At 37.6% G+C, this 27196-nt stretch overlaps 2 protein-coding genes across 5 annotated transcripts in view; one reads left to right on the top strand and one right to left on the bottom strand.

The window, feature by feature from the left end:
• cnnm2a (cyclin and CBS domain divalent metal cation transport mediator 2a) overlaps window positions 1-7683 on the top strand; it is a 19663-nt gene extending 11980 nt beyond the window's left edge. Inside the window, exons 5-9 of one of the 3 annotated variants that reach the window (XM_017463772.3) lie at window positions 901-994; window positions 1435-1497; window positions 2769-2947; window positions 3111-3340; window positions 3448-7683. In XM_017463772.3, coding sequence (XP_017319261.1) covers window positions 901-994; window positions 1435-1497; window positions 2769-2947; window positions 3111-3323 — 549 coding nt within the window. In that variant the 3' untranslated portion in view covers window positions 3324-3340; window positions 3448-7683. Of the gene's footprint in view, window positions 1-900; window positions 995-1434; window positions 1498-2768; window positions 2948-3110 lie in introns of all 3 variants that reach the window. The other 2 variants (XM_017463771.3, XM_017463773.3) reach the window with 2 other exon arrangements.
• Window positions 5527-27196, bottom strand: nt5c2a (5'-nucleotidase, cytosolic IIa). 2 transcript variants are annotated; one of them, XM_017463777.3, is made up of 19 exons: window positions 27086-27196; window positions 26124-26243; window positions 22732-22805; window positions 21811-21928; window positions 19853-19948; window positions 19252-19343; window positions 18425-18482; window positions 18048-18141; window positions 17884-17937; window positions 17704-17787; window positions 17383-17424; window positions 13654-13761; window positions 13422-13488; window positions 13135-13305; window positions 12770-12821; window positions 12472-12532; window positions 12200-12376; window positions 9707-9961; window positions 5527-5781 (listed from the first exon to the last, which is right to left on the bottom strand). In XM_017463777.3, the coding sequence occupies exons 2-18, from the start codon at window positions 26222-26224 to the stop codon at window positions 9731-9733; spliced, it is 1680 nt and encodes a 559-aa protein (XP_017319266.1). In that variant the 5' UTR covers window positions 26225-26243; window positions 27086-27196; the 3' UTR covers window positions 5527-5781; window positions 9707-9730. The 2 variants fall into 2 exon arrangements, with proteins under 2 accessions (XP_017319266.1, XP_017319265.1); XM_017463776.3 differs by lacking the exon at window positions 5527-5781 and adding an exon at window positions 7190-9055.

Raw genomic sequence — 27196 nt, 5'->3', positions numbered from 1 at the left:
TTAGGACCACCAGGACTTTTTCTAGAGCTGGTCATCCAGCCAAAATCAATAACTGGGCTAGAAGGTCCTCGGTCAGGGAGGTGACCAAGAACCCAATGGCCACTCTAACAGAGCTTCAGAGATCCTATGCAGAAACTTGGGGGCCTGTTGCAAGGGCAACCATCTTAGAAATACTCCATCAATTAGACTTGTATAGTAAAGTGGCTAGATGGACACCACTCGAGTTAAAGGCATATGGCTGTGCTTAAAGGACTGTGAGGTAAAAGATTCTCTGGTTTGGTAAGACAAAAATTGGACTCTTCTGGCTGAACTTCAAGTTCTACAAATGAAAACTAGCTATTGCTCATCTGTGGAGAGAGCTTAAGATAGCAGTGCACAGATGTTCCCCACCCAATCTGATTGAGCTTGTGAGGATTTGCCAGGAGCAATGGAAGAAACTGCCCAAACCTGGGTGTGAAAAGCTCATAGAAACCTACCCAAGAAGGTTAGATGCTGTTCAAAGTACTGAAAGGGTCTGAATACTTATCTATCTCCATACCTCAGTGGATAAATCGAGGCAGAATATTGTGCTTGTGCCCAGTCTAGTTGTCTAAAGTGCTTTCTTAATGTCATTCTCAGTGTAGAATGTGGTGAATGCATATTTGGTAACACATGCATTCATTTTAGCCATATCATTGCATAAACTGTCCAGACTGATGGCATGACACTGGGAGCTGTGTAGGTGAATGAGCACCAGATCTAGTCTTGTAATAGGATTTAAGAAGTGTGTATCTGAAAAGTGAGTTGTTTGTAGAGGCCAGAAAAGCTGGGTTTAATTCTGAGATGTCACATACTCATCACTTAAAGTCCAGCTTTTCTTTCATTTTCCTCAATTCATTTTCTCCTTCTGTTTATCCTCAGGGGAAGGTAGAGGTTGAGGCTGGCAAGGAAGGAATGAAGTTTAAAGCTGGGCCCTTTTCCTACTATGGATTGATGGCCTTAACGTCATCACCAGGTCTGTGTAATGGAGAAACACACACCCACACACACATGCCAGCATTGCTCCTGAACTGAAGCAGTGTTCACACCATATTTTGAGACTAGTTTTAGGTACACTTTCCTGCAGCTACGATTCAGTGCTGGTGGTGGTGGAGTCTGATGACCTCAAGTTCATTTGCACCTGAGCTCACAGGTTTTTAACTAACACGACTGATTCTTGGGACAGTTATTAGGCAGCTGAACTATGTGGATCTGTCATTTCTGCTGTCATTTTTGAATATGCATGACTGTCTCCAATGTGTTTTACACCTGTTTGGTCAGTAATCCTTGTAGTAATCTTCTTCTTGAATAACTGTGCTGTGTGATTGTTGGCAAACTCCTTGGTAACTGGTTTATTCCTCCGACTTTTTACTTCCGTTCTCTGTTCTTCCTTCATTTCTCCCTCCTATTCTCCAGTTCCACTCTCCTTGTCTCGAACCTTCGTTGTCAGCAGGGCAGAGTCTCTTGCGGGATCTCCAGGTAAACCACTCATCCTTCTACTCTTTTCCATACTTCCCGTTTCTTTTCCTCGTTCAGGAGAAATGGGAAGCTTGTTTGGTCATAACATTGCTTAACGCAACTTACTCTGGTTTACTGCTTTTTCCACCCACTATATTTTCTTATCTGTCACATGCTCGTCACTGCAGTCAGCGGCAGTTTCTTGCTAAACAGCTTTAACCCAAAATTTTTCAGAAAAACTTCTTAGATTTTTATAACATTTGTGAAAAGATTATGTTGTACTATAGTGTTATATTTATACAGTGTGTCCCAAACGTCTCCATATATAAAGGGGACTATGTTTGCCAGCATCACGTAGGATATGCCTTCGTTAGTGGATGTTCATGGATATCCGCAACACTTCCAGTCTTTTTGAATTTGTTAATAAGTTTGGCAACAGAGTCGTGTGTGATGTGTCATGTATCCTGTTAAAGTCCAGTGTAACCTTGTGACAGCTTCTCTATCCATCCATAAGAATATTCTGACTGAATTCCTAAAAGGCTATTTGAAAAAAAGCTAATATAAAGTATGAACAATTTTGGAAGACATTTTGCTAAAAAGTGTTCATTTCCCCTAGGTATGGAGACTTTTGGGACATCCTGTATTATTATGATTATTTTTTTCTGTGCACCTAATGCACCAAACCAATTTTAAAAAACTCAAACTCTATCACACATGCAGATCTTTCTACAAATTTTCACTCCTTTGACTTGTTTTGTGCAATCACTGTATAGTAGTAGTTGCCTAAAAACATGTTTTTTCTGAAATTGAAATTTATTTATATATATATATATATATATATATATATATATATATATATATATATATATATATATATATATATATATATATAGCAATGTGGATTACTCTAATCAAATTCGTTTTAGGTAACTGAATGTATAAGAACCACCAGTGGTTAAAGATGTTTATATTAGACTTCATTACTGTGTGCTAGTTAATCTAATTTTGTATAGATTAAGCTAGTCCTACTCCTAGATTTCTTAAGAAAAATTTGCCTAGACCAAGAATAAGTGTAGTCTGTGTCGTAAAAATGGTCGCAGCTTCAACAAATTAAGTTCAAAGGTAAAACAGTTACAGTGCACAAGATTGCTATTAGCACAAAAGAGAAAGGATACCTTCATCCCCTAGTGGTCCCTATACCAAAAGTAACTGAAGGACAGATGATCGCAATCTCAGTTTGTTTACACCACAGCAGCAGCAGTAGATGACCTTAGATTATGTTTGCTACACAGAGAATAAGTCACCTCCGCGACCTTTTGGACTGAACCACTCGGACTCTGTGAACCGGAACGAGCGCATGGAAGCCCTAACTCCCACTCTGGCCAGCAGCAACAACCAGCTCAACGCCTTCCTTCAGATCTACGTGCCAGACTACTCTGTCCGAGCGGCCTCTGACTTACTCTACATTAAGGTTATGATTCATCACTTTTGCATGTCTTTCCAACAGTGAGATGAAAGGATCACTGAAAGCACCATTTTAACATGACGACGCACATCAACACACCAAGCAGGCTAAACTCTGCAGAATTGAATGATACTTCCGTCTATGCTGATCTGACTGTTTTGTGTGGCAGGTGTCCCGGCAGCAGTATCAGAATGCTGTCATGGCGTCCCGCATGGACAAGACACCTCAGTCTTTGGACAGCGAGTTCACCAAGATAGAGCTGACTCTGACTGAACACCAAGACGGACCAGGAGTCGAATCAGCCGCGCTGCTCATCCAACATCAGAACTCGACTAACACACTCAAACCCAACCACATCACACACACTGATGGAACTATCTAACGAAGACAGGAAATGAGGTGAGAGGGCTAAAACATTTTCGGCGAGCGAAGTTTGGGAAGCTTTCATTGGGCAGCTTCTCTGGGATCAACTGAATCCTGTGATATTTTTTTTTCTACACGTATAGACTTTACAGGGAATAAGAGGGCGTGGTGAAATACCAGAATGGGATGAGAATGGGATGCGCTCAGACACTGAGCAGTGAATGACCTAGGAATCAGCAGATGTCACTCACTCAGCCATGCTCTACTCAGAATGCACTCACATCCAACAGCAGATAGAAAGAGAGAGAGAGAGACTTTGAAAGCTATAGCACTGTCCAATGTCCACCATCACTCCGACCAATATTTTAACAGAAAGAACGCCTGTTCCTGGTACATCACTTCCTGTCACCAAGGATTTATCACAATCTTCTACCAGAGATGGCAAGAAAAAGCAAAAAGTAGTGTTCATTTAAAGTCAGCCTTGTAACTGCTAGACATCATTCAGGGACATGTATATGCATGTATAACAGGAGACTCCTGCAGTGGACTTTATTCAGCATTGTGTATTTGAAAAGGGGTTATGAAGAGGAGCAGCAAGAACAATTTCAAGACTAGTCTGGCATTAATTCAATTACCTCAGATTCAGCACGAAAGCTATAAGCACTCTGGATTTTGTGTAAGCAAAGTAGAGGAGAGTCTAGACTCCGTAATAATTTCGCATTATTTACAAAGAAGGATAACGTTTTAGGGAGTGAATTGGTTGCTTAACTTTTTTTTTTTTTTTTAATATATGAAAGAATGTACATTTTTTGTAGACTGACCTGATTATTGAAATAACATTAACTGAAATCAGGGCGTTCGATCACAGTATAGAATGACCAATGCTGCTGCATGTCAATCTAAATGTCCCTGACAAACTGACCTACTTAGTGACGCCTTCAGCAGTTTGAGCAACGAAGCCTGAAGGGAGAGTGCCATTTTGTGATTTTACTATATACAAGGAGCTAAAAGAAACCATTCCAGAGTGTTTCGTTGTGCTAGATAGAGCGAAAGTGCATGTGAGAGATTAACAATGGTCAGTCGTGATTAGAGGAAAGTTAATACCAGTAGAATCGAGTGTCTTCATTTCTATGGCAAGGCCCTAGCGATTTTCCACAGAAATACAGAGCCGTTACCAAAGCACCAAGTCTCTGATAGTCAACCATGAAGATAAAGTGCTACAGTTTTGAGTAACAGCAAAAAAAGGGATGAAGCATTAAAACTCGCGATTAAACCCTCTAGTGATGAGGATGATGTGGGTTGAGCTCATAGCACTGAAACATTCAGCTAATTCTTGTGTCACGTTTTCGACAGTCTGTCTGGGTTTAGACTGTGTGCATGTAACACGTATACAGAAGTGCCATGTACAGTGTTTGCAGTACAAAGACATTCAGTATGTTTACATGTGAGGGATTTTTCCATGTACTTTACAGTGTCACATTTTACAGTGAATAGAGCGAGAGTGTATGTATCTCACATCCTAACTTCAGTTTTTATATGAAAAAAATTTTTTGGACCATTTTGTTTATCAGTAACGTTTTGGTTTCTTTAATCGCATGTTAAACTGTGTTTAAAATGTGAATTTCTTTCGTTTTTTTCCCAGTTTAAACAATTCTAGTATTTCTATGCTGACTTTTTTAATGATTTCACAATTTCCATGTACCATGTGATGTCATTTTAACAAAGTAACGTGCTAAAAATCTAATTATGCTGAGTTCAGCAGTGGGCATAAGGTACCTTTCCACAGCTTGCGAAACACACACACACACACACACACACACACACACACACACACGTGTTCCTTTTATTTGTTTGCACCTCAGTCTGGAATATATTTGCAAGGTATGTTAGGTTTAGTTCATACACTGTAAATGGTGATTCAGTGTTGTGTGCTCGATTTGAATGATCATGGGTTAGAACCGGAGTCTTAAGTATTTATGTAGCAACCTGTCAGTGCAATAGTGTATCCGTTACGCAGGGACAATCAGCAGCATAACAGTCCACAAAACACAAACACACACACGATCAAGTGTCCTTGTGAACAGGAAACAGAAAATCAACTGCTAGCCGGTTGAGGAAAGGGATTTGAATGTTCTCAATGAGACACAGAACAAAATATAATGATGTTTCTGAGTTCACTGGGACAATTTTGGTCTCCTGAATGATAAATTGTTAACACTGAACCACGTCATCTACATATTGTATAAGCATTAACAATGAAATGTTCTTCAAACTACATAATCTTCTCCAGTACGTACAAAGGAATGTTTGGGTTTTTTTTCCTCAGAGGACAGCGTTGTGTCTTAAAGACTGTAAAATGATCATGGCCCACCTTAGACAGACGAGGAAATTTCTTCAGACATGTGGTGCTCAGGCATATTGTTCGAAATCCACCGTATATTGCTGCTATTCAGAATTGTTGAATGTCTATAGAGATGCTGCAAAGGCATTGAGAACAGAGAGGTTTATTATATACTTACATACTATCAGCAAGAAAATACTATATCTCTATATAAAGAAGTTGAATGTTGGTATTATAAAAATTGTTTTGACAAGATTTGTGCTTGATTGATGCTTTTTTTTTTGGTTTGTTTGTTTCTCAAATACCTCTTTGATTTAACAAATACAAGTAACACACTAAAGACTGTGTATTTTGTAGTACAGAGTAAAACTCGGTGTATTCTGTGTATTTTATGTCTGGTGTTATTGAACTTGTTTTCGTTATATCTACTCTGCATTTCCACCTGGACTTACCGAAATAATGCTGTCAAATATTTGAGCCTCCAGGCATCCTAAAGTTGTGAATCAGCGTAATCATTCTGTTTAGAAAAGACACAAGTGCGTGTCACATGTAATGAGTATATTTTGGACTAAATTTTAGATTTCATGCATGTTTTTTTTTTCCCTGCGGGCCACCAGGTGGAGATACAGTGCACACATAGGAAAGCAAAGAAAACATGAATTTTTACAAAGTAACATATAATCAGGTTAATGATGATGGCTACTTGAACTGTCTGTTAATGATACCTGAACAAACAGCAGCAATGTGCTTGAATTTAGTTCATTTTAATGTAAGAATCCGTGCAGATGCTAACCTCGCTACTAACCCTGATGTTAATTTTCTTACATTTTTTTACAAATTGGGTACGAATAGTCACAAATTTACAAAAGAAGAAAAACAACCATGTTCAGAACTGAAGACAAACATTATTTCTTGCATTCACTGCGGGTTTATTGTGCTCAGGACAATTCAACAAGGTTTCCACCATATATAATTGTATTCATTTTTTTAAATAAAAAGTTGCAATTGATTGAGTAGGCTGATGCCATGGCAAGATTATTTTCCAGAATGATCCGCAATCAAAGGAATCAAAACAGAGTACTACAAAAACTGCCCAAGTCTAACAAACTTTGGAAACTAAAATATAACTGTATCAAATGTACGTAAATCAGTGATGATGTTATTGCCAGGTTACAGGTGCTAGGCTTGAACTGCACTTATATAGTGCCGTTTTAAGGACCTTAGTGGTTCTACAAAGCTTGTTCTACACATTCACACACCAATGGTAGCAGTCATGCAAGGTGCTAGCTTGCCATCGGGAGCAATTGGGATTCAGTGTCTTGCCATGGACAATTCAGCATGTGGAGTCATGTGAACCGGGAATCGAACCGCCAACCCTACGATTAGTGGTCAACCCGCTTTACCACCTGGGCCACAGCCACCCGACAGAAGCTTAGACAGACGTGCTAAAATACTGTTTCTGCACAAACAAACTTTTTTTTGCTCGTTTTTGAATATGGGTTTCCCGTGTGTGACCGGTGACAATGGGCAATTATTGCAATGGCTGGATCACAAAAACACCAACTTTATTTCATCAGTAAAATTGCAGACTAGATGTTATCCTGCTTTTCTTTTTCATTATGAAAAAAAAAGAATACAGCAAAATATAACTGTAAACAATGTTTCAAACATGTTTTTTTTTTTTTTTTTTGTCTAAGGCATGACAACAGGTATCAGCTTAACCATTATTTAATCTCTGTGCTGCTTTTTAAACATCACCACTTTGCTGTTAACACTTTACATACACTTGGAGCTGTGACAAGTCACTAACTTTTTCTTCCTCCAATTTGTGGTAAGTAGTTCAGGACAAAGCCATTGAGAAAGCCAAAAGTCCAGATAGTATTTATGCAGGCTAGTTGTGATTGCATCTGGATAAGGCTCTGTTTGACTGTGGAAGTGGCTACATGCAACAACAGGCTTAATGTTTTACATATGCGTCACTCATTATATGCTGTTAGACATGCTGCCCCTTCCCCATAATATATAGCTGTTTCCATGGCACTGTCGAGGTGATACTGCTGTCTGGAAAAAGAGGCAAATGTGCATGTGAAAAATGAGGTCATGCTCCAGTGGTTGTGTCTGTAGGGACACTAATGAAGGCAGTTTTAGTGCTTGCACAGTAAACAGTTTAAAACTAAGTTTCTGTCAAAGTGCTGCACAATAAGTAACATCCTAATAAACAGTGTGCTCTATTACATCATCGTTAACCTTCACATTACATTGAAAATAAACCAGTAGAAGGGGAACTAGGATCAAGCAATTAACTTCAGTTACTTTTCTTTTTTAAAAGAAAAGAAAAAAAAATGGAACCAAAAGTTAACTTTTAACCAAAAAATACGTTGAAGCTAAGCAAAATTAAGTTAATCAAAAATCAAATATATGCATGACAAACAAAACAATTTGCAAGCAAATGTGTTGGTTGTCCTGAACACAGGCATTTAAAGAAAGCAGAACATAATTACAGTTTACTGCCATGCCTTCATCTGCTCATGCAAACCATCCAAATCAAGACTGAAATCAATACTGGAACTTTTAGCCTCACCCAAAAGTGTCTAAAGAGCAGGCGTTTGGATGTTGAAAACATATACAGTACATTTTTACAGCATGTTAAAAGCAACCGTTTAATAGCAAGGCAATAACCCACAATGCCGTTTTTTTGCATTCAAAATAAACAAATCTGAATAAATCTATACTAGCTAATTTAACACCTGGCTATGTCATAATTCAGCTGATTTTATTACATGGCTCAATTAATGTCTACATGTATTCAAAAAGGCAGCTCAGGTCAAAGCAGGACATGGGTCGAGAAACCGTGTTTATGAATTAATCAAGAAGAAATGCTTCCCTGAAGCACATGATTGCTATCTATATTCTATTTTTTGACCCATTACTAACAGGCAGATAAACAAATAAAAATAAGAACAATAAATCAGTCCTATAATTGAGTACAACAGTATTCAAGCATCAGTTCCAGTTCAAAATATAATGAAAGAACATCAATCAATTTTGCACAAAAATGATCAATTGTAAATCTGTAATGAAAATAGCAGACTAGTCATTTGAGTACTGTGTATGGCTGGACCAGGATACACAAGAAGCATTCACAGTGGCTCAGAATCTTATTCTCTCACTAGTTTACATACTACATTACAGCAGCTGAGGCAATAAAGCTCTCTCAGATATCCTCAGTTATGGTGGCAGAGAGATTCATATTGATGCAGTTGCCTTCTTTCTGCAGTTGTCGAGTAATTCAATCCCTTTGTGTTGCATTCAAGAGAAAAACAGATGCATAGTATGGGAGTCTTTGTGCTCTGATAGAAAACTACTGAAGTATAATTATAATCGAACCGTTGTATGCACACTTCCCTTTACTGTAGAGGAAACAACAAAGAGTGAAATAAACTCTACACTTTAACAGCTCAATTATTCAAATGTATTGATTTAATATGTTGTGGTTGCTGGGAAAAATCTTTTTATGCTAAACATCAGTTACAGTAAGCTTTGGTTGACTGTATGAGATGGCTACAGTTCCCATCATGCAGTATGGTTTCATTTTGAAAGGGACCTGCCACATACAAGATAAGGCCGTTGCATGCACGTATTTTCTAAAAATGCAAGTCCTGTAAGGCAAATACTGCATTTGTTCCCTTAATATCATGCAAAGTCATGGTAACAGGTAACAAAAATAACTGTGTTTCCACTGATTTAAGAGAGAAGGTTGATGCTGCCTTCTCTCTTGAAAAAAGGAAACTGGTCTCTGATGGTCACACTGTGGGTTCCAAGCTGACTCATTTACACAAGACTGCCTGAACAACAGAAGGCACTGTCAAAGCTTCTTAGCTTTACTACACAACTAAAAGTATTTAAATATATATGATTTAGCATGCACAGCTGAAACAAAAACAAAACAAAACAACCTTATCTAAGTATAAAGTTGATGTGTAAAAACTAAAAAAGCCATGATACAAACTGAACAAACTGATTTCTTGGTAATGTGTAGTTGCTAAAAGACCAACACTCACGTTACATTTACAACCTTTACAATCTTATTCTTCCTCCTCTTCCTCATCATCGTCCTCATCGTGGCAGTGTGTGATCTCCTGTGGTGTTTGCGGGAACAGGTGAGGAGGCTGAATCTCGCTGATGGAGCGGGTCAGCTGGTGCTTCTTACACTCGTGGTCTTTGTAGTCCACAGAGTGACGGTTGCGTGTTGCCATGGGAGATTCGGTGTCATTGATACCCACGTGAGTGTGCTCTACAGTGGACTCATGTGGCATCTGAACCAAAAAAAACAAAACAACAAAAAAAAAAAAAAAAAAAAAAAAAAAACCAACAGTTGTGCTTCATGCTATTTTTTTTACCATTCAAGATTCCATCTACCATGATGAATATAAAATTCGCCAACTTAAAGCTGCAGTATCAAACTTTTTTGGTTAAAAATGAACAAAAATCAATTATTGTGCAAGTACATAAAAAAATCAGTGCTCAAAACTGTCTCCTTACCTTTACCCCGGTTCGCAACGGTAAGCTTAAAAGAATGATTTATAATTTGAGCTGTCGGATCAGATTTCGCAGGAAACGTCAGTTTGATGTCGTTCATCTTTGCGTGGTCACGTGCGTAAACGGAAAGAAGAAGATCCGGGTACTATATCGCGTGTGGGGGCTGAGGATGGTGGAGTGTTTGTAGCTTGTTCTTACAACAGTTGCTTAAAATTTAACCTTGTCATCTAGATGGCTGCTTTTAATCTGGATAGTCTTAAACGCAATCATCGTTGACATCTAGGGAATCAGCTATTGTTAAAACCAAGAAACCTCAAACTGCAGAGAGCCTGCAGTCAAAAAGGGAAAGCGACAGAGCCCATGCTAAAATGGGAATAAATATCAGCATGGATTTTGAGAGGTGGGGACAACTCCGAGATCTGAAGGGATTGAAGACTGACACAGAAATGGCTTTTTTTCTGCTGAACAAGTAAGATATTTCAGTGACTCAATAGGTAGCGAACATTAGCACATTTTACACATGATTCACCTAGCTGTAGAGTTTCTTATGTTTTGTGTTTGTTTGTTTTGTTATGGTCAGTGTGGTAAATTGCACTTATTTACTGCTAGCTATGAGAGAGAGAGCAATTCACCTCTACTCCAAGAAAACCGTATCCGCCACTATCTCCGTAGTCAAGAATTGGAGTTTATATACATACTCATGTATATCTCAAACCATCAGATTCATCTGTGCAGAGGAGCAGCAACTTGCAATTATATGTTTGAAACAGAGATGGCAATAGAGAGGCAAAAGTTCAGTACTGCAGCTTTAATGTAAAGTTTTAGTCTGACGTTTATATTCGTAACAATCAGGTTGTTGATTTTGGTAAGAGGGGTAACCCTCTTACCCCGTATGGCCTAAAAACCGGCTTGCCCGTCTTTGATCTATTCCCGTAAGGACGATAGACCGGCTTGGTCGTCTATGCCAAATACCCGTAAGGCTGATATAGCGGCTTTACAGTGTAAACGTTATCCCCGTAAGGCCGGTGTACCGGCATTACTCTGCTATGATTCCTTACTTATTTCATTATTATTTTTTAACCTGGAAGGTTGATGATGTCATGACGTCACAACCTGATTACGTTATTACGCCGGCATTACAATGAAGATCCAAGCGTGAATATTGGTGTACCAGTAGAAGTGAACTAAAAATGCCAAAGCGAAAAGCTAATCGTGTTCCAGCTAAAGTTACACCTACAGTGAACACAGGTACATCTAAAACAGTGGAAAAAAAAAGAAAACATGCACAGTTACACAGGCGAGAGTTCAGGCGATGTTGAAACCGAAACCGCTAGAGACGCAACCTCTCCTGATTCAGACGCTGATCCGTCTTCATCTTCAGCATCAACCAGTGCGACTGACACTGCAGGGGTCTGGAGTCATAACGGGACCATTTCTGTGCATTCGTGAAAACACTACCTGCTGGTCTGATTAATCACCAGAGACTTGACTTTTGGCGCTAAAATGCATTTATGTATTTATTTATTTATTATTTACTTGAATTTATTCAAAGGCATTGACCACGCTGATGCTCGTATGGTACTTCTAAATGAGTATAAGGATTTTAGCGAGCATTTTTCGTCGTTTCTCTAGTTAAGAATTGTGCTCTAAGTGGAGTAAAAACACTGAACTGCTTCATTTTCAAAGTAAAATTACACAAATACATTATTATAAGTTGTTTTAAGGCCTAAAAATGTTCAAATTAAAATGTTGATTTTGGGGCCAATTTTGGCCTGGGAACTCAGGGTTGGCGTGCTGTTTCTATGGGGAATATAGGGTTGTGGGACATAATACTGTGGGAACTAAGGGGTAAGAGGGTTAAATAAACAAAAAAATGGTATTGAGATTTTGTTGTTTTAAAAATCCAGTTAATCGAAAAATAATTGGCTGATTAATCGATTACGGAAATAATCATTAGTTGCAGCCCCAGACAATACCAATCCTTGAATAATGTGATACCAAAGCTCCACACTCACCAGCACATGTGCAGCTCTGAACAGGTAGCTGAAGGGGTAGTAGAGTAGGTTGATGAAGGAGGCAGCATACAGATCAGCATAGCGCATCACCTGAGATGCGAACAGGGTCTGCCGAGAGCCACTGCGGAACAGACTACCCATCATCCCATAGCACATGTCCATGTCATGGGTTACTTTCTGTGAAAATCAGATACGAGTTATGTGTGATTTTTAATCAAATGTGCTGGAACTGAACTAGCTCACTTCCATATAATATAACTACAGCTCAAGACCTTAATCCGCCTCTGAAGTGAACTAATGTCTGGTCTCTCATTACTGCTGCTATCCAAATGCCTGTAAACAGAAAGATTTGGGGGTCAGAAGAGACGAAAGGAAGGAAGTAGGAGCAAACACACAGTTCTTCAGATGAAGAACATGTGAGACAGCCTGTTCAGCCAAGCTGTTGCTCCTAAAATAGAAAAAAACAAAAAAAGTTCATTTCTTTCAGGCCAGTGACTTCAGACTCCTAGAACAATGCATGTCCTTGTCTTAATTTTAAAAGACAAACCACCACATTCAAAAGACACCTACTTATAGAGCTCGGCCAGGAAAATATCCAGACTCTGCAGTTCCTCAAAAAGAGCTGTAAAAGAGAGCAGAATAATACTGTCAATCAATCAATGCGGAAGTCACCAATCTTCAATTGTAATGAATCAATCCATTCCAGCGAACTTAGTAACCATATACAAAGACCAGGTCCTGTTCACTTCTTTCTAATGTTTCCAAAGGATTTCCATTCCTCTGACATCATTCTTTTGAGCATAGTGCTTACTTCAAACAGGATGAAAAACAACACAACTTGATTAATATACAAGATTTAATATACAATAAAATAATTCAGTTGAAGAATAGATTATCGTAAATTCTAAAAGACTCAGAAGTGAAGTGAAACTTACAACTCTTGTCAGTCCAGACATGCAGTTCTTGAGCCAACTCAGGAATCACAAGGAACGTTCTCCAACCCTGACGCTTCTTAGACTTGAGTATGTCACCAAAAATGTGGTCACCAATGTACAAGATGTCTTTCCCTTTAGCCCCCAGTAAATCACACACAATGTCTGAGGATCCTGTAGGAAACAGAATGTAAATATGATCCAGCATAAACACACACACAAAAAACCCCCATCATTTTACAACGTTCAACTACTCCAACTGTTTTAGACCTAGACATCGTGTTACTTACCACCAGAGTACACAATGCCATGCTGCAGTGGCCCTGTGTAAGTTCCAATCTTTAGTCTCCCAGTGGTCTTTAAGAAGAAATAAAAGAGTGAATCTATTATCAAAAACTGATCATAAACACCTCATGTACCAACATGCTATTACAGCTATAAATACGAAGCATTGGGTAATATCCTGAATAAAGTGAGAGGTTGCTGCATGTTCCTAAACACAAGAAGCACTATGCATCTTACTGTATCTACTTGTCTCAGGACTGTGCCCTCTCCAAAAAACAGAGGCTTCCTGGCATCGACCAGAATGAGGTCAAAGTAGGATTGCCAAGGCCGATGAGGTGTGCCAACCTGAAAATAACACAAGCAACAGAGTCAGGTCTAAGACTTTTTGCTCACTTGGCATCAGGTAAGGGAAAAGCCCTGAATGATTCAGACGTATCTAGACAGGGGCACAGGAACAGAGGTGTGGGCTGGGGATTTATAGACTTGCTCCTGTTCAAAACTAGTAAACTTTATGTTTTCAATAATAAATAAGATCATGTGTCTTTTAGTGTTGGGCAATCTTCTCCATAGTCAGATCATCCAATTGTCGGCCTGTGAGATCGCCAATACACGATTTTAGCACGTGGGAGCGGAGCAGGGCAATAGTTATTATTTGCTCACTTATTATATATTAAAGTTTTTATAATATATTTTATTACATCATTATAATAAAATACTTAATTGTCAAGTATTACCCAAGTCCCCTCCCTCCAGAAACATTGCCTCTGCCTTGGAATCAATAAATGATCCAACGAGGGTTGGGGGGTTACTTTAAAAATGTACTCTATTACAGTTACAAATTACTTCATAAAATGCTTTATCAGTAACATAATCCTAGTATCACAATATGAAAGTAAGGTAATGTGATTAGAGAGAAAAGCAATATGATCAAAAAGACTTTAATTGAGAGCTTACTTTAGAGCTTAAAAACATATTCAGTGTTTGGATTTGTTTTAAGAAAATAAATAAATAAAAGATCCCTGTCCCTGAGGTGGGTAATGTTACATCACAAACGTTAGGGTGACCATATTCTGGTTTTCTAGAATTTTTTTATAACGTTCAAAACAGTCTTACTATGATTGCAGACTTTAATACACTGAAAAAAAACACACTGCTAGCAACAGACAGACAGACATAAAACTGGTGTCACTCTGCCCATGTTTTACATTTTTTCCCTACATTCTTTTGAATGGAATAAAATAAAATATTAAATCCCACCTTCTGCCATCATTTACACATTTAAATGGCCATGTAATACGAAGCGATGTGATAACATGAAATTAAAAATGACCTTATATGGCCATGGGCAGTGTTTCGACTCAGGAAAGCTTCATTTACTGCTATTGTCCAGTAGTGTTTGACGCTGTACACAACAGCGTTTCACCTTCACACATTCGCTGAGAACAGGCTAATGGTTGAGAGGCCAATAGTTGCTGCAAACCTTTTATAATCGACCAACTTGTGTGCGAGAAGGCGGAAATTACAGAGAGGGGTTAAAGCAATGCAAACATGCACACACGATGCAGTATTAGACCATAAGCACATCATAATGAAACTAAAGCCGAATCCAAGACATTGCCTCAAATTTAGAAATCCCGGCCGGACACTTTTTTAAGGTTCGAAAAAGAGGACATTTGGTCACCCTAACAAAAGCATTTCAGAGAACAATGGGTGGTAATTTCTTCCAAAACCAGGAGGTTGCTCATGTGAGCCATGACTGGGAAAAGAACCAGAACTATAATCAAGCAGGTCTGTTATGTCAAGATTCATTTGTTTGGTTTTAAATGGGAAAAGAAAAAAAGAAAAATTAAAAGTAATCCTGATAGTATTCCCATTTTTTTTTTTTTTTTTTTTTTTTTTTTTTTTTTTACAAAATGTAACTGTTATCTGATTACTTTGTTTTTTGATGTAACTGTAACAGATTACAGTTACCAGTTTATTGTATGCTGATGTATTCTGTTACTCCCCAAGCCTGGATTCATCCCTATTTACTACTGAAATTGTCGCTTTCACGCCGAGTCTGGAGATGACGTTTCAGAAGTAAATAGAAGTACATTCTTCCAGCACATATCGGAGCGAGTATTTTTGTTTCCCTCGTCCGTTTTGACATAAAATTCACATTCCAAAAGTTAGTCACGGTCACAATACTACACTTTTCAGCTTTTATGTACAGATACACAAAACACTTGGCATCGGTTAGCCAGCTTTATACACTGACTTTTTTTACATTGAAGTGTTTAAACTTCCCACTAATGTCATATTTTTCAGAATTTCATTGGCTATACAATGCACCATTCATCCACACAATCGGTTGAAATAGGCTCGAGTTTTTCACAAAGGAAAAGGCGAAGGCACTTCATTTCAGTGTAGATTCTTATTGGCTATTGAAGGCTATGGAAAGGACAAGGAAGCTCCTATTGGCTCAAATGAGGTGTCATTCGAAAGGTCACAGTGTAGCGTCCATTTTGATATCAAGACGTGGGTAATGTTTATATGTGAATTAAAGTTATTACAGCAAACACAAGGTTTGGCACATCTGTCGGTAATTTGAAGGGATGCAGCAACAGTCCGACGTAACACTGATGTAATAATGTGTTTTGGACTAAATATTTTACTTGATTGAATTGTTTGGACCTTTGCCAATGTAACGAGACTGTTTTTGCCGGGATTTTATCGACTACTATGAGGCTTCATAAGAGAGTTGCCTCAATTTAGTAATTGTGTGTTTGTATGTTGGTGGTCTGACATAAATATTAGCTGCGTTTACATGGACAACAATCTTAATCCAATTAAGACCATACATTGATTAAGAAACTACCATGTATACAGCAATTTTTACTTACCTTAATCTAATTAAGGTCATAATTGAATTAAGCTCTAATCGAATTAAGACATGTGGAGTACTCCTGTTTTAGTCACATTATGGACGTGTATTACATACATGTAAACACCTTAATCACATGAGCGTCATGTGAGAGTTTTCACCGCATTTTGCGACAGGACACATACACACACGGCAGTTTTACGGCGAACAAAAGAGTTTGGCCGCGTCCCAAACCGCATACTTTCCTACTACAGGCCTGTAGTGGGGAAAAATACATGCATCTCGGCTACTATATAGACGGTAAGTACACGGTTTGAGACGCAGCCCATGGCTTCAAGCAGTTGTCTATTAGCACGTATAGCATGACAAATAATTAACCGCACTGGAAGCGTTCGTAAAAAAAATGAAATAAAAACACCCAAAACTGTATAGGCAACCATAACGAAGACGAACTGTATGTTGATCCGTGAAATTCTGGAGGGACCTCGGACGGCATGGCGCGGTGACGTAATGACGCGGGCTGTTAATCAAATTATGTTCTATAACATGTAAAACAGGAACATGACAGGAGTATTCTAAAAGCGACTCATGTAAACACCTTAATCACATTATTATCTTAATCAGAGTAAGGTCAATAATTAGATTACTGCTGTCCATGTAAACGTAGTCATTGATTGTAGCTGCTGTTCTGATTGTATCTTGAATAAAAAATGGTTTCTATCAATCGAATAATTTTTCCAAAGATGTATCGCAACTGCTGTGTGTAGATAGCATAGTTTTGTATTCAACAGTGTGACGGCCCACCACTTGGATTGTCAACAGTGGAAAACGAGCTAAATATCATCTTGACATATCGCCAAAGGCATCAGCTCTCGGCGATATCACTGGCTATCACCGATCCCCGATATCATCGTCTATCGGCACAAACAAATAGTCTTTTGCTATATCTTAAATAATTTATTAACTAAATTAATTGTTGTACCACAGCCATGCTTGATTGATGCATTGCAAAATGTAAAACAGTACATCAATTTATTTACAGACAAGCATAACAGGTATAACTATAGCACCACTACAAGGGGATGATAATTGTTTCAACTTACTTTTGGACCATGAGGGAAGTCAAACAGGTATGTCATAATTTTCTGAAAATATACAAATGAAGAAGAAGAAAATAAATAAATAAATAAATAAATAAATAAATAAAGTTTCCGCAGGTTAAATTTTAGTTCCCAAAAACACTTTCATACGTACACATAGTGACAGCTTCATGTAATGACATATTTATATATTTTTATTTATATATATATATATATATATATATATATATATATATATATATATATATATATATATATATAAAAATCAAAAGTAATTATTTTAATAAACAACATTTTCATTAAACATAATGTTGAGCCTCTTACATCAGTGTACTTGTAGTCACTGTTAGTGGCCAGGAAAACTTTGGCAACTTCCTCCATGCGACTAAGAAGCAAAGGCAACTTGGCCTTGAGGGGAACAAGAAGCATAAATGCACAGCACAAAAAAACAAAGATGAACACAACATGATGTATCTCCGCAAACTGCAACTTGTGTTTACTCACATCTTTCACTACATATTTCTCCAAGTTTTCAACAGTCTTCTCTTTCAGTGAACCCTAAGAAAGTAGCCAAAAGCAACACACTGATCAGATTTTTCAACGGGTATATTTAGGATGCGATTTTGATCATAAATAAATGTCTCTGTTGAAAAATAACAGAATCTTGCCTTGAAATGGACCCAATCAACTGCATCTCTGACATCCTGGAACATGCTCTTGAAGGACATGAAGAGATCACCGTCCTTAAAACCAGTCTCGCAGCTTTGGGGAACAAGAAAAACACATTTTCACTATCAAGGAAAAGATCAAACATGACAAATATGCATATGGAAAACAGTGCAACTGCAGAAAGGGAATAAACATCCAAACAGGCAATGAATTGTGCCCAAATCTGCTTCTAGAGAATTCCTACAGAATTCAGCCATAAATCAACAACTACAGACATCCAGTCTAGTCAGAAGAGTTTTGCTGTATAGAAGCTGGAAGTTAATTCTGCAGAAAGCTAGATCTAACAAAACAAGGATGTTCATTGATGTATACAAACCTAGTGTATCTGGAGCAGCTGGTGAAGAAATCAACCAAGCAGGCAAAAAGGTAGGTCTCTGGAGGGAAAAAAAAAGATTATATATAAACTCAGCAAAAAAAGAAACATCCCTTTATCAGGAGACTGTATTTTAAAGATAATTTTGTAAAATCCAAATTAGCTTTACAGATCTTTATCAGAAAGGGTTTAAACGATGTTTTTCAGCCATAAACAATTACTGTATTGCACATGAGCCTGTGGAACAGTCCTTAAGACACTAACAGTTCACAGGCAATAGGCAATTAAGGTCACAGTTAGAATTACTTAGTACACTGAAAAGACCTTTCTACTGACTCTGAAAAACACCAGAAGAAAGATGCCTAGAGTGCCTGCTGCAGGGAGGCATGAGGACTGCAGATGTGGCCAGAGCAATAAACTGTAATGTCTGTAATGTAAGACGCCTAAGACAGTGCTACAGGAAGGACAGTTGATCGTCCTTGCAGTGGAAAATTACATGCGATTGCCTTGGAGTAACATCTCACAGCAAGAACTGACAAATCTGGTGCAGTCCATGAGGAGGAGATGCACTGTAGTACTCAAAGCCACACCACATACTGACAGTTATTTTTGATATTGAACCCCCTTTGTTCAGGGACTCATTATTCCATTTCTGTTCATCAAATATCTGTGAAACTTTTTCAGTTTGTTGAATATTTTTAAGTTAATGCAAATATATATAAATAAAATACTGAGTGAACAACACATGCTGTCAGTATTAATGTAAAATGAATTATGAACATTGTCAATAACAATATTCAATGATATTTCAACTAGTACAAATGCCTTACCAGGGAGGTTAAACAGTGTGTTAAGGATGTAGAATCGCTCTGTATCACCACGCTGGATGAACTTATTTGGATATAGCTCTCTAATCTCTGGCCTATGTGAGACAAAGAGAAAGAAACAAAGAAATACACAGTATTATTAGGCATGCATCAAATATCCACCACAAAATATATTCAGGCAAAAATAACCAACATTAGCTGGTTTCTGATGACTCATTCAAACAACACCACAGGCAGAAACAAAAAGCCAGTACAAGCCAGAAAAACTGTGAGAACAACACTCCAATCAACAGGCCATTTAAAGTATAACAAAACAGCCCTCTGCACATCCACATTTGGCATAGTAAAATGTTTCCGTGTGTAAAATTCAAGCTGTATTTTCCACCGTCTTGCTGTATGTTGTTACACAAACAGAATGGAATTCTTCTTCATAACAGCTTATTAACACACATTTTTATCAGAAAAAAATAGGTGAACAGAGCAACAATAAAAAGCAACACTAAGCATGAAAACTGGTCATTTGGATCTGGTGGATCTGTGCTCCCAGGACACATGAACAGATAAATACCGGCATGCAAGGCTTCTTTATTTTGTGGTTACTCACCCACGCATGAAGTTAAACCCATGGGCACATACCAAAATGTTGCCATAGGCATCTACTTTCAACAGATTACCATACATTGTATCAAATACCAGGCCTCTGTAAAGAGTAAAAAATAGATAGTAAAGTATTTGTAGCAGTAACAACAGTAGTCTTTTAGAAAACATACATATGAGGTGTATATATATATATATATATATACACAGTGAGGGAAAAAAGTATTTGATCCCCTGCTGATTTTGTACGTTTGCCCACTGACAAAGAAATGATCATTCTATAATTTTAATGGTAGATTTATTTGAACAGTGAGAGACAAAATAACAACAAAAAAATTAAGAAAAACGCATGTCAAAAATTTTATAAATTAATTTGCATTTTACTGCAAAACATGACTTAGTACTTGGTTTAAAAACCCTTGTTGGCAATCACAGAGGTCAGACGTTTCTTGTAGTTGGCCACCAGGTTTGCACACATCTCAGGAGGGATTTTGTCCCACTCCTCTTTGCAGATCTTCTCCAAATCATTAAGGTTTCGAGGCTGACGTTTGGCAACTCGAACCTTCAGCTCTCTCCACAGATTTTCTATGGGATTTAGGTCTGGAGACTGCCTAGGTCACTCCAGGACCTTAATGTGCTTCTTCTTGAGCCACTCCTTTGTTGCCTTGGCCGTGTGTTTTGGGTCATTGTCATGCTGGAATACCCATCCACGACCCATTTTCAATGCCCTGGCTGAGGGAAGGAGGTTTTCACCCAAGATTTGACAGTACATGGCCCCGTCCATCGTCCCTTTGATGCGGTGAAGTTGTCCTGTCCCCTTAGCAGAAAAAAAACCCCAAAGCATAATGTTTCCACCTCCATGTTTGACGGTGAGGATGGTGTTCTTGGGGTCATAAGCAGCATTCCTCCTCCTCCAAACACGGCGAGTTGAGTTGATGCCAAAGAGCTCCATTTTGGCCTCATCTGACCTCAACACTTTCACCCAGTTGTCCTCTGAATCATTCAGATGTTCATTGGCAAACTTCAGACGGGCATGTATATGTGCTTTCTTGAGCAGCGGACCTTGCAGGCGCTGCAGGATTTCAGTCCTTCACGGCGTAGTGTGTTACCAATTGTTTTCTTGGTGACTATGGTCCCAGCTGCCTTGAGATCATTGACAAGATCCTCCCGTGTAGTTCTGGGCTGATTCCTCAGTGTTCTCATGATCAATGCAACTCCACGAGGTGAGATCTTGCATGGAGCCCCAGGCCGAGGGAGATTGACAGTTCTTTTGTGCTTCTTCCATTTGCAAATAATCGCACCAACTGTTGTCCCCTTCTCACCAAGCTGCTTGGCAATGGTCTTGTAGCCCATTCCAGACTTGTGTAGGTCTACAGTCTTGTCCCTGACATCCTTGGAGAGCTCTTTGGTCTTGGCCATGGTGGAGAGTTTGGAATCTGATTGATTGATTGCTTCTGTGGACAGGTGTCTTTTATACAGGTCACAAACTGATATTAGGAGCACTCCCTTTAACAGTGTGCTCCTAATCTCAGCTCGTTACCTGTATAAAAGACACCTGGGAGCCAGAAATCTTTCTGATTGAGAGGGGGTCAAATACTTTTTTCCCTCATTCAAATGCAAATCAATTTATAAAATTTTTGACATGCGTTTTTCTGGATTTTTTTGTTGTTATTCTGTCTCTCACTGTTCAAATACAACTACCATTAAAATTATAGACTGATCATTTCTTTGTCAGTGGGCAAACGTACAAAATCAGCAGGGGATCAAATACTTTTTTCCCCTCACTGTATGTGTATATATATATATATATATATATATATATATATATATATATATATATATATATATATATATATATATATATATATACACACATACACACACATACACACATACACACACACACACACACACACTAGTCTGCAAACATTATTAATACTAACAGAAAATCAGTTTGCAGTTTACCTGGTTGGAAAGGTAGGGTCATAGACAAAATTTAGAAGTTCTTGTGGATAACCAATGGAAACCAATCTCTCCACTGTCAGGTCAAATCCTAGAGATTCATACTCTGGAGACTTATACACTGTGAACATAGTGGAAAGAATATGTTTAGAAATATACTCTACAAGCTGGCTTTGGTGACAAATATAAGTGCACAGAAATGGTGAGGAGGACAGAAGAAAAAATATGAGTAGAGAATAGCGGTTTATTTTATTAGCACAGATGGAGCGTGGCATTTGTATTATTGTTCATATTTTAGTGCTATGATTTTGCTATTGAGTAAAACATGTTCCAATAATCTCTAAGACAAGAAAGATTGATACTCTTGTGTGTAATATATACATGTACACTCGTGTGACGATCAGTTTCCATTTCAAATGGGTCTATTCACAGAAGGCTGTTTTTAACAACCTGCTCTTCGGTTCTGGAATGTGTGCATCTTCTCTGCAACATAAATCTGTAACTGAGAGTTACAACACTCGCACACTGAAGCTATCTGGGTCAGAGAAGGTGCTTAAGAATGATGGGAAAGTACAATGTTGAACAGATTATAAAATTATAGTATGTCTTTATAAATATACTCAAAATACAAAACTTTACTGTAATACAAATCAATATATCAATTTGACATCCTCTCTTCGTGTTGTACCTCACACTATTAGAAGCATGGCACAAGTGGATTAAGTGACACTAGCTCAGTATTAACTCAGACATTATTACAGTGAACCACACTATAAGAGCTTGTAAAGAACATTTACCGAATTTATACATAGACAAAGTTTTGACAGTATTGACTAAAGTAGTAATGCAAGCGGGAACATGCTAGAGCTCAGTCTTATATAAACTAAATGCATGACTAAACTGAGAAAAAGGTGCAGTACTTGCCTGCTAGAGTGTAATCCATGTCAAAGCCAAAGCATTTAATCTTCTCCATTGCCAAACTTCTGTTAACAAAAACTCTGAGAATGAAAAGAATAATATTCAGTTTCGTGGCCAAGACAATCACTGGATGTTCACATGATGAAAAGCAGGAAAACTCATTTTTCTGTAGTCCTGGAGCCAACAGGCTTTACATTCTTCTCTTTGCACACATTAGCAAATAATAAATAATACATCGGAGAATTTGTGTGTGAAGAGAACATTAGTTATAAAATATGTATAGATGACAGGTAATATAATAAGTAAAATATGTATAAGTATAATAAGCTTATTAGTGAAGAAAGTAACTATTAGCTGATCGATACAAGAAACAGTTGCAATAGAGGATTGTTAGACACGAATTGTGGACAAAATATTTCAATGATTTGTGATTTATTACTAAACAGCCTTTATTGTAGGCTATAAAGAACTATAGTAATATTAAATCACACAAGGGGAAAAAAACTGCATGAACTTTAAATGCATATCTGGTGAATGTAGTGAAATATGAAATACATTTTTAAAAATCCAAAATGTAAATAAATAATATTACAGCAAATTTCCTCTTACAATCTTTAGGCTAAGCTGAATAAACCATGTCCTCTACAAGGTATTTCTACTACACTTTATGATGACGACAAAAGAGTCTGACTGAACAACAACTGAGCCCTAAAAGACTTGTTTCATTACGCTTTTTATTATTATTTATTTTTTTTTTTTATTTCATTTGGATCTATGCACACTGTGGACCAAAAATAAAACATTAAAGGTGTAAATAATAGTCACAGCATTAAGCTGATCTAGTCCTAATTACGTTTGGCAATGTATAAGAATAACACTGAAACGTAAAACCAGAAAGAAGGCATTAAAGATGTCCATGCTCACTGTGATTCATTCAGTTCAATACAGGAAGAAAAATAATCTGATGAGATCCGAGATTGTTAAATAATCACCTTTCTGCAAAAGTGACACTTAAATGTCAACGATATAGCGCGGGAGATTATATATATCAAGTGTGAAAATGAGAAAAATGAAAGAAAGGTCTCACACATACGAAATTCCAATAAGACCAAAAAGTGGTCTTCCTACAGACACCTAAGGGAGGCCACACCACAGAGCCGGGTGAGTAAAGATGAAGTCTGTTTAGAAAAAGGTGATGATTTTGGTGGATAATTCATCGCTTACAAAAGTCAATACTTCAGGTCAATGACAAAACTTTCGCATACCTCATAGCAGGATGACATTGGGCCAGTTCCCATGGTAAGCTTTGTAATAAAGGAATAAATGTACTATACATTACTACAGTATGTACATCAGCTAATTGCCACTGCATAGTAATAACAGTGTTGGAGTGTTGATCAATGAACACAAACTTAAACACATGACTCAGCTCATTTACCTGCCTTTTGATTTTGCTCTTCATGGTTAAATAATAAAAGGGCATTGTTTAGGTTCCTGTTGCTGCTCATAAACATGATAAATGCGTTTTCCAACAGGTAGCATCACGTCAGACTGTATGCACTCAGTAAAGGGTTTCTATCATACTCTGCTAAAAATCAGGGAAAACTGCCAGGACCCTGCAAACCCATTACTGTGAAGCATTCAATGATTAATCAGTGATTCACTGGTCAATGTGATGTCAGCCAACAACAACAACAACAACAACAACGTATTTTTATAATTTAAAAAAAATAAAATAAAAAACAGATAATGACAATGCAAACAACAAAATACAATGCTTATTTCTTTCATACATCACGCACATCAAGCACTACATTTTCACTAATACAGACAAAAATAATTCATATAACAAAGGAACAGATAAGTTTGTAACCGTAAGTAAGTTTTCCAACACAGGAAAGTCTTCAGGACAGAGGACTTGACACTTTCCAGTTTCCATGTAATGTAACGAGCTTTATTTTATTTCTTATTAACTTCAAGACTAAGAGAAAGAAAAAAAAGACAGACTGTTGAGGGAGCAACTGTTTATAAATATTGATTTTTTATTAATAACCGATACCAATTATTTGCATTTTTATGTGGCCGATAACCGATATGCAGAACCGATATTTATTTATTGCTTTACTTCTGTTTTTGACAGAATGACAACACCACTGAACTTAACAAACAGGTTTATTTATAACGATTTTGTCAAGTTCACTTCCTCCTTTCATACAATTTTTTTTTTTTTTTTTTAAACTCTTATTTATACACCAATAAATAGAGGGATCTGAAAGAGTCCAAAAATATATTTTTTTTAAAAAGTGCACGGTTACTAAATTGTCTTTTTTTATTTAAATAAATGCTTTGATGAGGTAAACAGATTATGGGACACCAAGGGTTTGTCTCAATTTCTTAGCGCCAAGTTGCTTAAACAGCATATCAAGCATTTATGTAGCACATCTAAATTGTGCATTAATGGCTGTTTTGTTAAATAAAGTTTATTAATTAAAGCAAAGCGAGTATACTTTACCTGTGCACAATCAGATACAGTGCCGCAATGACGGACCTGCGAGCAATACTCAAAACGCCCACATTTATCGGAGGTTCAGATATAAACAAAACTGATATCCGATTATGGAAAAATGCTTAAATGTCAGGAAAAATATCGGTAAAACCGGTTATCGGTCAATCTCTACTATAAGTGTGACGTTTCCATTGTTAATAAATTCTAAGAGGTGGTAAACTGCTGAGGTATAAGAGGAGTAACACATTTCAGACATTGCTATTATAGGAAAGTAATCCATGCTACAGTGCCAACACACCACCCTGGCATGGATTATTTTCTATAACAGTGTCATTCCTTACTTATCCCTGTAAAATTGCTTTAAACATTACGATTAGTTTGTTCAGGTTAAATGAAGTTACAGCATATTTCAGGAAATTATAATCGTAGAATGAAATACACACCGAATAACCTGGTAAAGTCTTACATTAGCTAGAAACAAAAAATTGTACATGTTAATATAAACTACAGCTAATGATGATTAATGACAATGAATCTTAAAGATCTGATTAATATTATCAAAGGCAGTACAGTACAAGGATTGCTGTAAAAAGGTACTACAGGTTTCCCACCAAAGTCTGGCTGTGAGTAATATCTGAACGAAAACACGGCCTCTTCCTGTCTGATGGTATAGCCTAATTTACAACATTCATTACAGGTTCATTTCAATTGGATGAGAGCATAATACAGACTATAGCATAAATTATAATCTGGCATTAATTCTAAAGAAACAGTTATAGCTCAGCTCAACTACTAAGAATGATTTGTCTACATATTAGCATAAAACGGGTCATGTGCTTTAAGATATTCACAGCTGTGAATAGAGTATGATACTCCGATTCAGATCATGTACCTGTGATAGGCCTCTCGCCTGTACTTCTTCATAGACAAGCCATCCATGTTGGCAGGAAGCTCTGAATAGTTCTGAAGTCGATCGCTCCAAGAAGTAGTCATCCTTAACCGTTTTTGTGGTCTGAAGGGAAAAAACAGCTTAACTTAACAAAGATAGACTTCTGATTAAATATTATAAAATAACAGTGAAGAAAATCAGCTATTAAAGCTATTAAAGTTGTTTCAGACACTCTCAACATTACATCTAATGTTGTGGTTACAGATTTATTCAACTGTTATGGTTTTAACATCTGTGTAGTACGCTATTTAAGGAGAATCTGAGTTGTAATTGGTATTAACAAGATAATACATGAATAATCATAATCACAAACCGATAAGCCCTTGAGGGTTTTGACCCTTGTGAATATGTAACATGGAACACACACACACACACACACACACACACACACACACACACACACACACACACATAAACAGAAATCTATACATACAGAAACGTTTCTGTGGAAAAGGTAGAAAAGATTAACATGCAGACTAAACCGGAGCACTTCTACACTGTAGTAGTTAACTACTCTTATTAGCTAACATTGATCTAAAATCCACCAGGGTAAACAATTCACTCCCAAACACTTCTTAGTAATGTTAATGGATAAATTCACGCCAGAACTGAATGGTCAGAGTAAAGTGTGCTCACAGCCGTGGACTGGTTAACTAGCTGGAGATAGTGTAGCTAGTTAGCATTAATGTTAACTTAACGTTACTTCCTCCGGTTCTTGTTGTCATAAGCTGTATAGCCAACCAGCTAACACCAACGGGAACAGTCTACTGAACATTTCGCTTTAAACAAACATGACGTTTTACACACGTGAAGTTTATAGCTTTGAAACCCTTAATACTGAACCCATCTAGAAAGTCCGTAGTGAATATCGGATTTTATTTACATTTTGCCTCACAGCTACTCACCTTGTTATTTCCCCGTTATTGAAGAGGCTGCAATAACCTGCATACTGCGCATGTGCAAACCAGCTACATGCCTCCGCAGCAGCGGCTTTTCAAAGTAGCTGCCTGTGAGCG

This window comes from Ictalurus punctatus, chromosome 3 (genome assembly GCF_001660625.3).
Source record: "Ictalurus punctatus breed USDA103 chromosome 3, Coco_2.0, whole genome shotgun sequence".
NCBI classification, from domain to species: Eukaryota; Metazoa; Chordata; class Actinopteri; order Siluriformes; family Ictaluridae; genus Ictalurus; species Ictalurus punctatus.
This window is presented reverse-complemented; position numbering and strand designations above follow the sequence as displayed.